Source organism: Tachysurus fulvidraco, chromosome 12 (assembly GCF_022655615.1).
Source record: "Tachysurus fulvidraco isolate hzauxx_2018 chromosome 12, HZAU_PFXX_2.0, whole genome shotgun sequence".
In the NCBI taxonomy this organism is placed as follows: domain Eukaryota; kingdom Metazoa; phylum Chordata; class Actinopteri; order Siluriformes; family Bagridae; genus Tachysurus; species Tachysurus fulvidraco.
This window is the reverse complement of record NC_062529.1, coordinates 8,077,473-8,092,206: the sequence shown is the minus strand read 5'-3', so window position 1 is coordinate 8,092,206 and position 14,734 is coordinate 8,077,473. Positions and strand designations below refer to the sequence as shown.

The following is a 14,734-nucleotide window of genomic DNA, read 5'->3' as shown; positions in this document are numbered from 1 at the left end:
TTTTGCGGTGACATCCGTAGTATCCTGAGCAGTTCCTTCCGGTCTCCATTTCTCCTCTTCTATCATTCTGGTAGAAGTTGATCTTTGTTTTTGTTTTTTTATTTGGTCCTCCTATTTTGTGAAGCTTAGCCTATCTATGTACCCAATAGTTGACTGGTGATTTCACTCTGATAGCTTTCTCTCTCTGATGAGTTTGTTTTGATATTTCAGATTTATAATGGCTTTTGCTCACAGCAATAGATTCTGATGCAAATCAACTCCCAACCTGCTTAGGAAAAAATAAAAAGTGCTGTAATTATTGCACCCTTAATTCTGGAGTTTTAGATGTATATAACCTTAAAATCAATCCAAGCATTTTGTCTTGAATTCAAGTCTGTTGTCTTTAAACTTAATTAAACTTGATTTAACAACTGAAATAAAAATAACATTGTCCATGTCCACAGGATTCTGGCTGTAACCCATTACCATTACCACCCCCCCCCCCCCCCCCCAAAAAAAAAAAAAACACTCACACGGAGTGTCTTAGCTGTTAATCTTTAGAATATTGACCTGATGTATGAGCAATACTGTGCTTGCAATGTCTCCAAATGTTTCAATGATTTAAATAGTAAATGTATGGATTGATAATAAGGAATTGACTGATGATAACTTTCTCGCTAATTCCATAGTTGGCCGCCAGGTGGCGATGTTAATGTCCAGGTTACGGAGCTGTATCACTCGCAGAAGAAGAACTTGTAGTAGAAGTTAAACACGAATCCTCCTGGATAGTAAACACAACTGGACAAGCAGTACACAGCAGGTTTCGGCTGTGCACACGCATTTCTGCCATGTTTATTGCTCGTATGCTTTATTCGACTGTCTACTGGAGCTTTAATTGAGATGAAATGGGATTAACACTTAATTTTGTGGCAGCTCCAGCACTACAAAGCTGACTGGGTTCACCTACCGCCAGTTATTCGTTTCTTTAACATTAATACCTCTCTGCATCCTTTCCATTTCTCCACCTGATGGAAGAAAGTTTCAGGGAAGATCAGAATGGCGTTCGGAGCGTTGTACGGAACCGGAGTTCGTGCACGCGCACGGAGAAGGCGCGCGCCCGTGGCACACCTGAACGCGCGCACGTTCACGCTTCAGACTCCCACAGACGGTCCTGTTTAAACGGATCGTCTCCAAGTTTGTCCATGAGCCGTTATAACCGTAGTGATGTCTGGTCAGTGTGTCCTGTCCTCACAGTGCTGCTTCTGTCCGTGTGCACCCGCTTCTACAAGCTCCCTGAGCCGCCGCACGTGTGGTAAGGAACAGGAAATTATTACTATTTAAGAATGTGCGTTTTTTATTTTATTTAATTTAGATCAGAACTAATTTGTGGCTCGTTTACAGCTGGGATGAGACCCACTTTGGGAAGATGGGAAGCTATTATATTAACCGCACCTTTTTCTTTGATGTTCATCCTCCACTTGGAAAGGTACAGTGTACTGAGTTTTACCTGTCTGTAAACTTCACACACCTTCATGTACATTTCATCTCACTCACTATTTTAACATGTCTGTCAGAATCAGGTTTAATGGCCAAGTGTGTTGACACACACAAGGAACTGGGTTCTGTTTGTGACTCTCAAAAGACAGACATAAATAACACTATACTACACAAGATAATACAGAAAAGACCCTACAGACTAGACAGGACAAGACACTACAGACAAGACAAGACCCTACAGACTGGACAGGACAAGACACTACAGACAAGACACTACAGACTGGACAAGACCCTACAGACTGGACAGGACAAGACACTACAGACAAGACAAGACCCTACAGACTGGACAGGACAAGACACTACAGACTGGACAAGACCCTACAGACTGGACAGGACAAGACACTACAGACTAGACAAGACAATACAGACTGAAATAACTTAAATCAAGCTCCACTACATCCTTTGTGTTAAATATCACACTCTTACTTAAGAGACTGGGAACAGCAAAAATTCAAAAGCAGTCGATTTTTTTCTTTCCAAATGTAACCCAGATCATTAATAATACATTGGATTATTAACATATTGAGTGGTCCACAGATTAAAAAACATCCAACCCTTATTCCTGTATTTTCCTGTACTGAGGTCCTGATGCTGATGAAAGACTAGAGGAGGAAGTAGGAAGCAGATATATAATATAGGATTCAGTACGTAGTAGTTGTAGTAATATTATCACCATACACACACGCACAATCATTCCTACTGTGAATGAAATCACCTGCCTTAACTGTTCATCTATTTAATTAATAATATTTAACAATCCTATGAGTGTAAACATAAGTGTGTACAATGGGCTAGTTCAGGAACAGGACGGTTTGGGTTAATAACTATATTTTTGTTTTCTGAGATCAGATGCTGATTGGCCTAGCAGGATACCTGACAGGTTACGACGGCACCTTTCCTTTCATTAAACCAGGGGACAAATATGAGCATCACAACTATTTGGGGATGAGAGGGGTAAATATTGTCTTATCATTAATGTGTCTAATGGTTTAAAGTTATTTACTATGAATAATAAGTGAGTCTGTACATGTGAAGACTTGGATTAGGTTATAGTTGTATGATGTGATCTTTTGTGGTGTTCAGTCACTGCTTGACTCCCTTGTTCGTTCAGTTCTGCGCAGCTCTCGGCTCCTGTCTGCCTCCTTTTGCTTTCTTGGTGGTCTGGGAGCTGTCTCGTTCTACTACAGCTGCTCTCATTGCGGCTTACCTTCTCATCTTCGGTACGCATGATGAAGTGATGGATGCAGTGTAAATTTATCTAAAACAAACACGTACCAAAAAATACTGTGTAACATTTCAATATTAGAATTTGTGACCGCTTTCCTTTAGACACTGGATGCATCACCCTCTCGCAGTACATCCTGCTCGATCCCATCCTCATGTTCTTTATTATGGGAGCTGTTCTGAGCATGGTCAAATTCAAACAGGAAAGAAACAGGTAGGCCTACACCCAATAAGCCTTGAAGTTTGGTTCATTTCTCATTGTATTGTTTTCAAATTTGGGTTGTTACCCAGTTGCAAAGTTGCTTTTTTTGAAGAGATAACGATAGCCAGGTAATGGCTAACCAGTTGCATTAACATTTTATTTTAGTCTTGGTTACTGTAGCATGTTTTGGAGGGTTCGCGGAAAGAGGAAAATGAAGGCAGGCTTTGAAATCACAACCTCATTTTCCTTTTAACTTTATTGCTCACTTTTCAGCACCAACGTGTAAAATATATATGCACACGCACAGATCTGTGTTTAACTCTTTCTAGTCTCAACTTCTTTATCCCTGATGCATCTCACTGTAACAGAACAGTCATTAAAAATCATATTTTAAAAATCAGTCATTAAGTCAATAAAAATCAGCACAGGGTTGTGTTCCTTACCACTCCTGTCCCTCGTCTCCACCCTCCAATCGCAAACCAACGCTTGACTCTGCCTCATTTCTGGACTTAACTGAATGCATGTTTCAGCGTTCACATTTGATAGTTTCTTTTAATGTAAACTATATTTTAGCTAGCTAGCTAGAGTTAGTGGACTAGCTTATACCTTTTGGCCAACAAATTTACACCTGCCTTCAACCTCTTGTCAACTAATATTACTAATATAATAATATACTAATAAATAATATGTCATATTCTACCAAAAATGTTTTAGATTTAAATGTTTTATTTATTTGTTTGTTTATTTGTTTGTTCTTGATTACATCCCTGATTGTGTAATATCAAGATTAATTAAAACTTTTATTTATTTATATTTATGTAATTTTAAATATAATATATATTTATTTTAAAATGACTAATGTTAGAACTGTAATGTGGATCAGGACTGAATAATAGTTTTATATAAATTATGAGATAGAAATATAGTTATGCACATTAATCGTTTTGTATAAAATTACCAGCATTTGGAGACTAAAAAAAGCCATTCTTCCTCTCCAGGTCCTGTACAGACCGTGTATGCCTCATTTTGCTCATAATATTTTCCTTTCTGAAAATTCCACTCTGAAATGTTACCATATTTTGTATCGTGCTCTAGACCCTTCAGCTGGTCCTGGTGGCTGTGGCTGCTTCTGACAGGAGTGAACCTCGCTGGCTCTCTAGGGGTGAAGTTTGTAGGGCTGTTTGTCATCCTACTAGTGGGCATCAATACTGCTTGGGACCTCTGGAAACTGCTGGGAGATATTAGTCTCTCTCTGGTATGGACAAGGACAATGTTTATGATTAGACATGTTGAAATGATCATCCTTGGAGTTTACATCCAGTCCTCATTTCTCATCAGGTGGATTTTGCCAAGCACTTGGCTTCTAGAGTGTTTGGGTTGATCATGATTCCCTTGTTCCTGTACACTACAATATTTGCTGTTCATTTTGTCATCTTAAATAGAAGGTATGCAAACATCAGTGTTTTGCTTTAGTCATTTTTTTTTTATAAAACTGACAGAGAATTTCAAATGCAAAAACTAAATCAAAGCTCCTGTTTCTTATCTCACGCAGTGGTCCAGGAGACGGTTTCTTCAGCTCAGCTTTTCAGTCTCGCCTGACTGGAAACAACCTGCATAACGCCACCATGCCAGAATGTGAGTGTATTTGTCAGCTTTTTGTCCATAAGCTTCAATCAGTCATGTGTCGCATACTGATTCTCATCTCTTAACTCGAGATGCCAAACAGTGTCTAAATCCTAATAAAGTTTAGGGTCCGTGAAGGTCATTCATTGCCTTCAATCAAAACACTTTAGTTCTGAAAATGCTGTTTATATAAGGACTGATGGCAAAGTTGTTTTGGACCAACTACATATTATGGCAAAGACAATATTCCAATATGTTTATATCCCAAATACATCATCTACCCATTTATATAAAGTCACATCCCATATTTCATGTCCCAATACCGGCACATTTCAGATGTATCATATCCCGAGTATATCATATATCCCTATCTCTATATAATCACATCCCAATACTACCATATACCCATATAGCTATGCATCCAGACTCTTCTCTGTTCTTGCACTGAGGTGGTTGTCAGAACAGCTGAGTAACTGGCTGTCTTCAAATGACCGTTAAGGACCTGAACTGCTGTTCATCCCAGGTGATTCATCCCCATCTTGCTATATCCTTGCTCAACGATCTGATCTCTCCTTCAGCCACAGCTCACAACATTGGGGTAACCATGGACAATCAACTGTCCTTTTCCTCTCATGGTGCTAATGTCAGTTTCTTCTCTACGACATTAGAAGGACTCGGCCATTTTTGTCCACACAGGCTGCCCGGTACTTGTCATTTCTAGACTGGATTACAGTAACGCACTGCTGGCAGGTCTACCTATATGCAATCCAAAATGCAGCTGCACGTCTTGTTTTCAACCTGCCAAATTTCTCGCATACCACCCCGTTGCTGCGATCCCTCCACTGATGGTTCAAAACACTGATGCTGGCCTACAAAGCCAGCATCAGTGTTTCAAAACGGATTCAGAACACTGATGCTGGCCTACAAAGCCAAAAATGGACCAGCTTCCTCTTACCTCAAAGCCCTCATCACCCCTCACACTGCACCCCGCAACCTCCGATCTACCAGCACTGCTCGGCTGGTTCCACCATCTCTCAGGGTAAGAGGTAAGTATACTACAAGACTCTTCTCTGTTCTGGCACCGAGGTGGTGGAATGAACTTCCCCTAGAGGTCCTGACAGCTGAGTCTCTGGCTATTTTCAAGCGGTGGACTTATTCAGGAAACACTTCAACTAACACTTCTTTCTTTATCTTTTGCATTTAAAGCAAACAAACAAACAAACAAAAAAACCTTTGACACTTTTTCATTGTAACTTTGAACAAATGTTTTAAACTCATGGTATCTTAAGTATGTAACCTTGTGAACCCCAGCATTAATGTATTCAATGCTAGAGATTTAAGCACTTATGTACGTCGCTCTGGATAAGAGCGTCTGCTAAATGCTGTAAATGTAAATGTAGTCTGTGAAAAAATTTAATGTCCGCAACACTTTTTTTTCCACTTTAGCAGTTTCTTTTGTCCTGCACCTGCCAGAAGGTGGGATGTGCACACAATTACTTATTTAACAACATTCTTAGTCTGTGACCTTAGTCTATGACTTAAGGAACATTAAACAAATGGTTTTAAAAAATTGTTTGTAATATCCAGTGAGATACTTGCAATAAATAACCACAGTATTTTATCATTATATTTGATTTCATAACTTTATATTGCCCAGTCCTACTTCCATGCTTTATTACCCCTTATACTCAGGAAATTACATCCTTTTTGTTCTTCCTACAAACAGACTTAGCATATGGCTCAGCAATAACAGTGAAGAACCTGCGAATAGCTGGAGGATATCTTCATTCCCACTGGCACCTGTATCCAGAGGGGGTCGGAGCCCAACAGCAACAGGTCAGACGATACTGCCTCACACAGCTTTTAATTATACACTCTCATAAATGCCTTTTAATATTGATTACTTTTCAGTATTGAATGTAGAAGCACTTGAAGTATATTTGTTCGTATAATGTAGGACTATAAGAAATACTTTGAAATTATAACTGACAACTCAATTATTAAAGAATTTTATTATTATTATTATTATTACATTGAGATATTAAAGCCTAAATTTTGTTTTTGTTAATGGGTGATTAACGTAGCTGTAACAAATGAAAGTTAATTCTTAAATGAAAATTTTAGTTACTATTTATTTATTTTACTGAATTAAATATTTTCAATCTCTCGAACTTGTTTCCCTGTAAGACACGGTAATGTTACAGATACTAGAGTATTTTGCTGGAGTTCAGGAAAAGCCAAGCATTTAAAATATTTTTTACATAAAGTTTAATCATTTATGTTATACAGATATATTAAAAAAGGAAATCATTCAATTAATTTTTCATTAAAAAGTCCGAATTTTAGGATTATAACGATTATTATGAGGTTTACTCGTATAACACTTACACGTAGCATTTGTAAACCCATAACCAAACCGATTCCTTACACATTCACACTGTTTTCTATCTATATTGGTAGCTAGCTCCTTTTATAAAATCAGTATTTTTGCATTATTATTAAGACTAGCTAATAATACGCAGTCTTGCATTTCTGCTTTAATAGGTCACAGCTTATCTGCACAAAGACTTTAATAATCTGTGGCTCGTCAAGAGACCTGATGATGATGATGGTGAGGGGAAATCTGGATGTTCCTACGATCTTTTTTCTGACACCAGTTGCATGTGGTTGTGGAGATTGTGGGTTTTTTTTATTTCCTCCACACTTTAGATCCCTCAGTGAGTCCCGAGCTCATCCGACACGGTGACATCATTCGGTTGGAGCACAAAGAGTGAGTATGTTCATGAAGTGTCTCTTTATTGACTTGTGGATGTGGAAATTCTTATACATATTTGGAACTCGCCATTACAATTATGTCACTATTATATTTTTGGCTTTTAGAGTGCTAAAAGTTTTATTTCTTTTTTTTATGCCTGAAATAACTTTTTGATCATGACAAGCTCAAAATGTGTTCATGTTTTGTTCAATGACATAAAATACATCAGTAATATGATTTTTTTTTGTGTGTGTGTCTTTTACATGTCTTTAAAAAAGTCAGTAGAGGAGAGCTTTTAGTATTTTTATCTGATTTATCTCTATATAACTCCGTTCAGAACATGAGGAATTTTGGACAATAAATGTCATCCACATATGTTTAAGTTGTTTATGGTAAATATAAATATTGGAGGGATGTAATTGCTAGTTCTGATTATTTGGGGTGAGCGAGCCAATACCCGTGACCATCACAGACCCCAATCTCCTATGGAAATGATGTCCTTACTTGATACAGATAGGCTGTGCGAGTAAACAGTGTGTGCTAGAAAGAAATCAGCCACATCCTCCACTTCATACCATACTCTGTATTTTGATTGATGATTGGCTACTGCTGCAGTAATCAAGCTTACAGGAGGCAAAAACTCTTTTTATTTATTTATATTAATTATTTGTATTTTTTTCTCAAAATAAAATGAGGTATTAGCCCTTATAACATTCAGCCCTGATTGTGTGGTCGAGCTGTTGTTGCCTTGAGGAGCAGCATCGCAATCCTATGGCATATTGTTTTTTTCTAATGGATATAACAAGCCAAACAAAAAACCTCCAGCGATATATCCAAACCACAAGAATGATTCTAAACCGTTTTTTTCTGCCAGGACCTCACGCAACCTGCACAGTCACTTTCATGAAGCACCACTGACTAAGAAGCACCTTCAAGTCACAGGCTATGGCATTGTGAGTATCATGCTGTATTTCTGTGTCCACCAAAGATCATCAAAAAAAAAGGCTTATATCGCTAACTGTGCAATGAAAGGATGCAAATAACACAACGGTAATTGGTTCGCAGATTCCATTTTCTTCGGGCCACATTACCACGATTCACTTTAATAGATACCTGTGCAGAAGGAATATCACTAGAGATCCTAAACATAACCTGCTCTCTTTGTTTTTCTAGAATGGTACAGGCGATCCCAATGATCTCTGGCAGGTGGAGGTGTGTGGAGGAAAGAAAGGTGACCCGGTGAAGGTGTTGCGTAGTAAAGTGCGCTTCCTGCATCGTTCAACTGGCTGTGTGCTCTATTCCTCAGGGAAGATGCTCCCGAAGTGGTAAGAACCTCTCAGACCGCGGTGACGTGTCCTTTATGCCCCAAACATTTGTACGTCTGGGTGTAAATTGACTGTGATGTGAAACTGCAGTGCTGTACTTCAAGCTGATTGGTGGATCAAATCAGTGCATTCAAAAGCATCTGCGAAAAAGCCGTTCACTGTAATTTCATGTAAACCCCATGTAAAGCTGGGAAATATTACATCTATATCATGATCAATATCAAATTTTGTAACAATACTGCAGGGATTGCTTTAGCTGAGGTAATTCTATTAGTCCAGGAACAACATGAAGATAGATGGGTAAAAATCTATGAAGAATTATGTATTAAATAATAAGATTTATTACAAATCTCTCACATTTTTAAAGGGGCTGGGAGCAGGCAGAGGTGACATGTAGTCCATACTTAAAGGAAACTCCAAACTCCCAGTGGAACATTGAAGATCACATCAACCCCAAATGTAAGTCATAGCAGCTCCACCCTGTCGATATGATGACTGTTTTTCATTTATTTTTTATTTTAGACTTTCAGCATAAAGTATGATTTCGTGTCTCCATAGTGCCCAACATCAGTTTGTGTGTGCTAAAGCCTTCCTTCCTGGAGATCCTACTTGAATCTCATGTTGTGATGATTAGGGTAAGCTCTATTGAAAAACTCTATCGAAATAGAAAAATCTCTTTCAGTATGTGTACATGCAACCAAATAATCTGTCGGTAATCGGGTTGAGTTCGATCTGAATGATCTGAATTAAAAGATTTGGTAGGTCTGAAATAATATGGCGATTAGGGCGAAAAAATCTGTATATTTTTTTCTCAATTAGATTAAAAAACATATTGTGCAGTGGTGCAAACGCAAAAAGCCAGACACTCTTCGCTTGTGCAGGTGTCATGTTTGGACAATATACAGTATATAATGCACAAGTAAACCAAGTATTTGAATTGGATTGCACCGTTTACAGGACTGATCAATGGAAGCATGTAAACATACCTATTGACACCAAGAAACATCCTGATGCACATTGCTTGCTCTTGAACAACAGGGAAACAGTGGCCTAAAACCTAAAGACAATGAAGTTAACTCCAAACCCTGGCACTGGCCTATCAACTATCAGGTGACCTTCTTGTGTTACACAAAAATTTACAATACTTTTCAAAGCAAGATAAATAATACTAGTCATTTGAATTAATCTATTAAGAAATAATTCTTGTCACTTCTATGTGTAGGGCTTGAGATTTTCTGGAGTGAATGAAACAGAGTATCGCGTGTATCTTTTAGGGAACCCTGTGAGTATCCACTTTCCCTATCTCTCTCTCTTCTATTCTTCTGTTGTTGAAGACAGTGAAACCTGTATATAAATTTGTTTAGCTGTGAAAAGAACCCTGTATCCCGAATCCTCTGGAGGACCTTTTCATAACTACATTATTAGTTGCTATTAATTATCAAAGCTATCAGTCTGTCTGTATGCTCAGTGGAATTAAATGGGTTTAATCCAATCATCAATAATTCAAATACAAGTCAGCCTATAAATAATAAAAAATAAAGCCTATAAATAATAAATAATGGCAACCAAAAGGCCTACTGTGTTCTGGTGGTAAAAGGTTCAGGGATAACATGCTCTGGTACAGTAAAGAGCCACGAATATTACCATGGATGTGTCTCAATCAGCTCCCTAGTTCCCTAGGTTATGAAAAGGTGTATTATGTACACAAGTTAGGGAAAGTTGTAAAGACTCTGGAACATTGGTGACTCATTAGTGATTTGACTCTTCGGTGACACGACTATATACTCAAGCTGTAAAACTTCACCAATGGCATTTATCAACAAAACAGCAGGTACGATTTCTTTGACCTTTTTATGTAGTTTAAAGCACATTATGAAAAATAGCTAGTATATTTATTTTAAATCATTTAACACTCATGTCAGAAGACTCAAGTTAGGTGTATATAGAAGGTCATATAAAGCATGTATATAGTTATAAATAAACAAATAATATGTTTATAGTTGAAGTTGAATCCGTCTGCCAGATTTCCTTTTCTAGCTGAGAGGCTTCATTCATGTACGACTTTTTGTTGCAGTGCATTGTGGGATTATTTTACGGAGCAAATGTTCTGGTGCATCTGAAGGATTTTGCAATTGCAACAGTTATTAAATAGCAATTGTTAAAAATGTTAAAATGCTAAACTCCATGATCAGTGCGCTTAGTAGTGAACTAAGGAGCTGATTGAGATGCACATACTGTACATCATTTATTTTACAGGTAATATTCCAAATTTCTAAATAATAGGCAGTTTTCTGAAACTGAGATAGAGAGAGGCATTATACACATTTCATTCATACATGGATGAGTTTTTGGAGAACAGTAACTGAACAATATTATATAAGTTATATAAGTTATTCCAAAGGCTTCAGGAAAGGTGTATGACTCTGCTGCACTTGTCTGTCTGCTCTTCAGGTTATCTGGTGGCTGAATCTGTTCACTCTGGCTCTATTTCTTGTCATGGTGTGTCTGTTTTCTCTGGCCATACAGAGAGGAGCTAAACTCGAGGGAGGGAGGAAAGGTGAGCAAGAAATACTTCTGTTCAGTGGTTGTGGAATATATTACCTTCTGTAGACAAATGAAAGTTAAACTCAAAGTGAAGCATCTTGACTTCCGAGTAATCAATTGATTTTTGTCACAAGTTTTTGGCTAAAGGGTTACATGTGATGATATAGTTTACTGCACAGGGTTAGCGATTGGTTACTGGTAAACAAAAAACTGCATGATTATTGGTTAAACAGGAAATATATGAATGATATATGATTACAGGAGGTACAATGCTAAATTGCTGAGCTGTAAAAGATGTAGGTACACAGACCATGTCAATGTGGCCTTGCGTCTAACACGGCATGACTGTCACTTTAACTTTCGGTATCTTAAAGCAGCATAACTCCCAGGAACCTAGTTACAGTATGTGAACTATCTATATTATCTGATGATCTTTTATTGCTTTCCTGCCGTTCTGTTTGTTCAGCACGCTGCCAGGTTCTTCTAGAAGGTGGTGGAATGCTGTTCTTGGGCTGGGTGCTGCACTACATGCCCTTCTACATCATGGGGCGAATTCTCTACTACCACCACTACTTTCCTGCCATGCTCTTCAGCAGTATGCTTACAGGTAGGGAGAAACAAAAAACACTAAACTGGAACCATCTTCTTCTGGGAAAACTGTAATGTGATTGTTGGTGTGGTGATGAGGAGGAAAATATTTAGTTTTGCTTACTTTAAGAACATACAACTTTACTCAACACAAAATTACAGCCAGAGACGGCCAGAGATTACAATCTCACAACCTTTAGATCAGTTGTCCAACCCGTTAAACACTGAGCTACCATTTCACGTAGAGAGTTAGAGATAGACTTGTGGACCTGTGACCAGAGTTTAGTCCAGAGTTTGATCCAGTTGAATTCCTGATTCAGCTCCTCCTGTTGTTTTTAATATTTTTTCACTCTTCTAGGAAGAAATTACACTAGATGTTGTAGTGTGGTTGTGGGGAATTGCCCATTCAGCCACAAGAGAATTATTGATAAGATACCAATGCCATATGCTTCCTCTGACACAAGGGAACTGCATCTTTTTAACTGCTGCTTAAAGGGGGCAGAGTAACCAAGAACAATGCCCCTGTCTGCTTCCTTCTGCCCCCTTCTATGTGCATGAGCACAGAAAATGTATATGATTGACTAGTGTGACTGTAATTCATAGGGAGAGAGTGTAAAATATTTTGCTACCTTCCTTCATTGAGAGTATGGCCGATTTTGCTCCATAGATGGCTCAAGTCAAGTCAAGAAGCTTTCATTGTCATTAAAGCCATATATAGCTGTTGCAGCACACAGTGAAATGAGACATTTCTCCAGGATCATGGTGCTACATAAAACAAAGACAGAGCTAAGGACTTAAATACTGTATGTTCAATCAACGTTGCTTGTGCAGAAATACTGGAGTGAACACATTAGTATTATAGCACCAGTTACATGAGGTATTATAAAGTATTGTGCAAAACAGCAATCAACTGAAATGTGGCTGTGGCATCATCAGGATTTTAACTCGCTGACATTAACAGAACTTTGCTGTTGGTGGTCTTTGGTCTGGATAGCACTACATCAACCATCAGTGTGTGCGAAACAAGCACGGTGTGAAGCAAAACCGCCATTCAGACAGCTTGGTGACTTAACCTTTTTTCTTTTCTTTAAAGGAATAACACTGGATGCACTTTTGCAGAATGCTGATTTCCTGTTTTGTCTAGCTGTATCAAAGTGCATTTTAAGAGCAGGTCACATGGTGATACTGTTTGGACTCCTCTACAGGTGAGATCTATCTATCTATCTCTATCTCTATCTCTCTCTCTCTCCCTCCCTCCAGTAGAATGTAGTAATTTTCTTAAGCCGCCTTAACTCATGGCTGTTAAAGATCATACAAAACACTAACATTAGGGCTTTTATAATCTCTTTCCATAACTCTTATGTGCAGGTATTTAAAATAATATAGATGTTCAAGATCCCGTGGAAGTAATAATAAAGAGAGAGAAAAGCTCTATATAATCATGGCATCCTTTATGGCATACAACCATTCACTTCTTTTTATTGATGAGTCGCTACATGATTAATTATAAAACTGAATAAGGTACATTACCAGTCAAAAGTTTGACTGAAAAAAAAAATATATATTAAATTTAGTATCTCAAGTGTAAATTACTGTTTTTTTCCTGTGTTGTGTAGAGACATTGTTCTGAGAGGACTTAAAAAAAGAAATATATGGTTAGCAGTCTGTACAACTCACGTTATAATTTTTCTCCAGATTTTTTGAACTCACTATTTTTATATGGAGTTATTTTACTCATTCAATCTTGTTTTTAAAGCCTAGATGTAGGAAAGTGTTTTTACTGTTAACCTAAAACTATTATAACAATAAACAAATCTCAGGTAAGCAAACATGGGTACAGGTCTGACAAATGGATTAAAGACTGTGGAAAACATTTTAACACAATGTAGCACTGATGCAACACTAACGAGACAAAAACTAAGCTATAAACTATGCTATAACAATAAATCCTCTATGTATAATTATACTATAAGAATAATCACTGATCTACACCAATCAGCCAGAGCATTAAAAACCACCTGCCTGATATTGTGTAGCTTCATCTCGTGTCGCCAAAAGGGCTCTGACCCATAGAGTCATGGATTGCATGAGACCTCCAAAGATGAGTGGTGGTATTACATGTCTGTGATCATTTATCTCTCTTCCCTGCAGCTTTTACCTGTTCCACCCTCTGTCCTACGGCATGAAGGGACCGCTTGCTCATGATCCTGCCTCCTCCATGGCGGGACTCAGATGGTTGGACTCCTGGGAATTTTAAAGTGTTTTGACATAATACATGGTGCAGGAAAAACAGATGATCTATGAACTGGTTCAGAGACTAGAGAGCTGCTGAAACAGTGACATTTCTTTTTACAAGATCGTAATTAAATATGCTAGATTTGATAACTTATAAGTGATGACATTCGAATGTCCTCAGTATTGTAAAGCATTAATTATTTAATTGTTCGTGTTTGTAGGCTTGTCGGATATACATTACAACTATAAACTACTCCAGGTTTCAGTGAAATAAACAATCACACAAAGTGCCTTTTAGGTCATAAATATATTAGAAGTAGCGACCTTTCACTGATATAGTGGATTAGAGCTGAAAGGAAGTTTCTTGGAGTTCTGGAAATCTCACTTTCTTGTTTTGGGGGATTTCTACATTATGGTCAAAGTTTTTCAAGTATTTGTTTGCAGTATCTGATAGTAGCTGTCAATATCCAGTCTGTGAAATTGTCCAGATTGGATTGTCCAGCAGATCATTTTAACGTAAATATTAAATATTTTTTAGAAAACTTTTCTGTGCAGGTTGTTTTCTTGCTTTGTTCTTGAACATAATGTAATTATTATTTTTGGTGAGTATTTAAATGTATTAACAATTGTAGCCATAAAGGAAGTGGAAGAAGCCAATATATAAACGGATGCAGGTGAGGATCAGATGCACAAAGTCTTCTA

The 14,734-nt window shown here is 37.8% G+C and overlaps 1 protein-coding gene across 2 annotated transcripts; it reads left to right on the top strand.

The window, feature by feature from the left end:
* Positions 1–705: 705 nt before the first annotated feature.
* On the top strand, positions 706–14,574 carry pomt2 (protein-O-mannosyltransferase 2). 2 transcript variants are annotated; one of them, XM_047821399.1, is made up of 21 exons: positions 706–1,291; positions 1,381–1,465; positions 2,386–2,490; positions 2,648–2,756; positions 2,866–2,974; positions 4,058–4,217; positions 4,301–4,407; positions 4,515–4,597; positions 6,312–6,421; positions 7,130–7,193; positions 7,295–7,355; positions 8,215–8,293; positions 8,514–8,665; positions 9,033–9,124; positions 9,224–9,300; positions 9,704–9,775; positions 9,888–9,947; positions 11,117–11,222; positions 11,676–11,816; positions 12,891–13,002; positions 13,949–14,574. In XM_047821399.1, the coding sequence occupies exons 1-21, from the start codon at positions 1,008–1,010 to the stop codon at positions 14,052–14,054; spliced, it is 2,274 nt and encodes a 757-aa protein (XP_047677355.1). In that variant the 5' UTR covers positions 706–1,007; the 3' UTR covers positions 14,055–14,574. The 2 variants fall into 2 exon arrangements, with proteins under 2 accessions (XP_047677355.1, XP_027028125.1); XM_027172324.2 differs by having other exon boundaries at positions 7,130–7,196.
* The last annotated feature ends 160 nt before the right edge of the window (positions 14,575–14,734 follow it).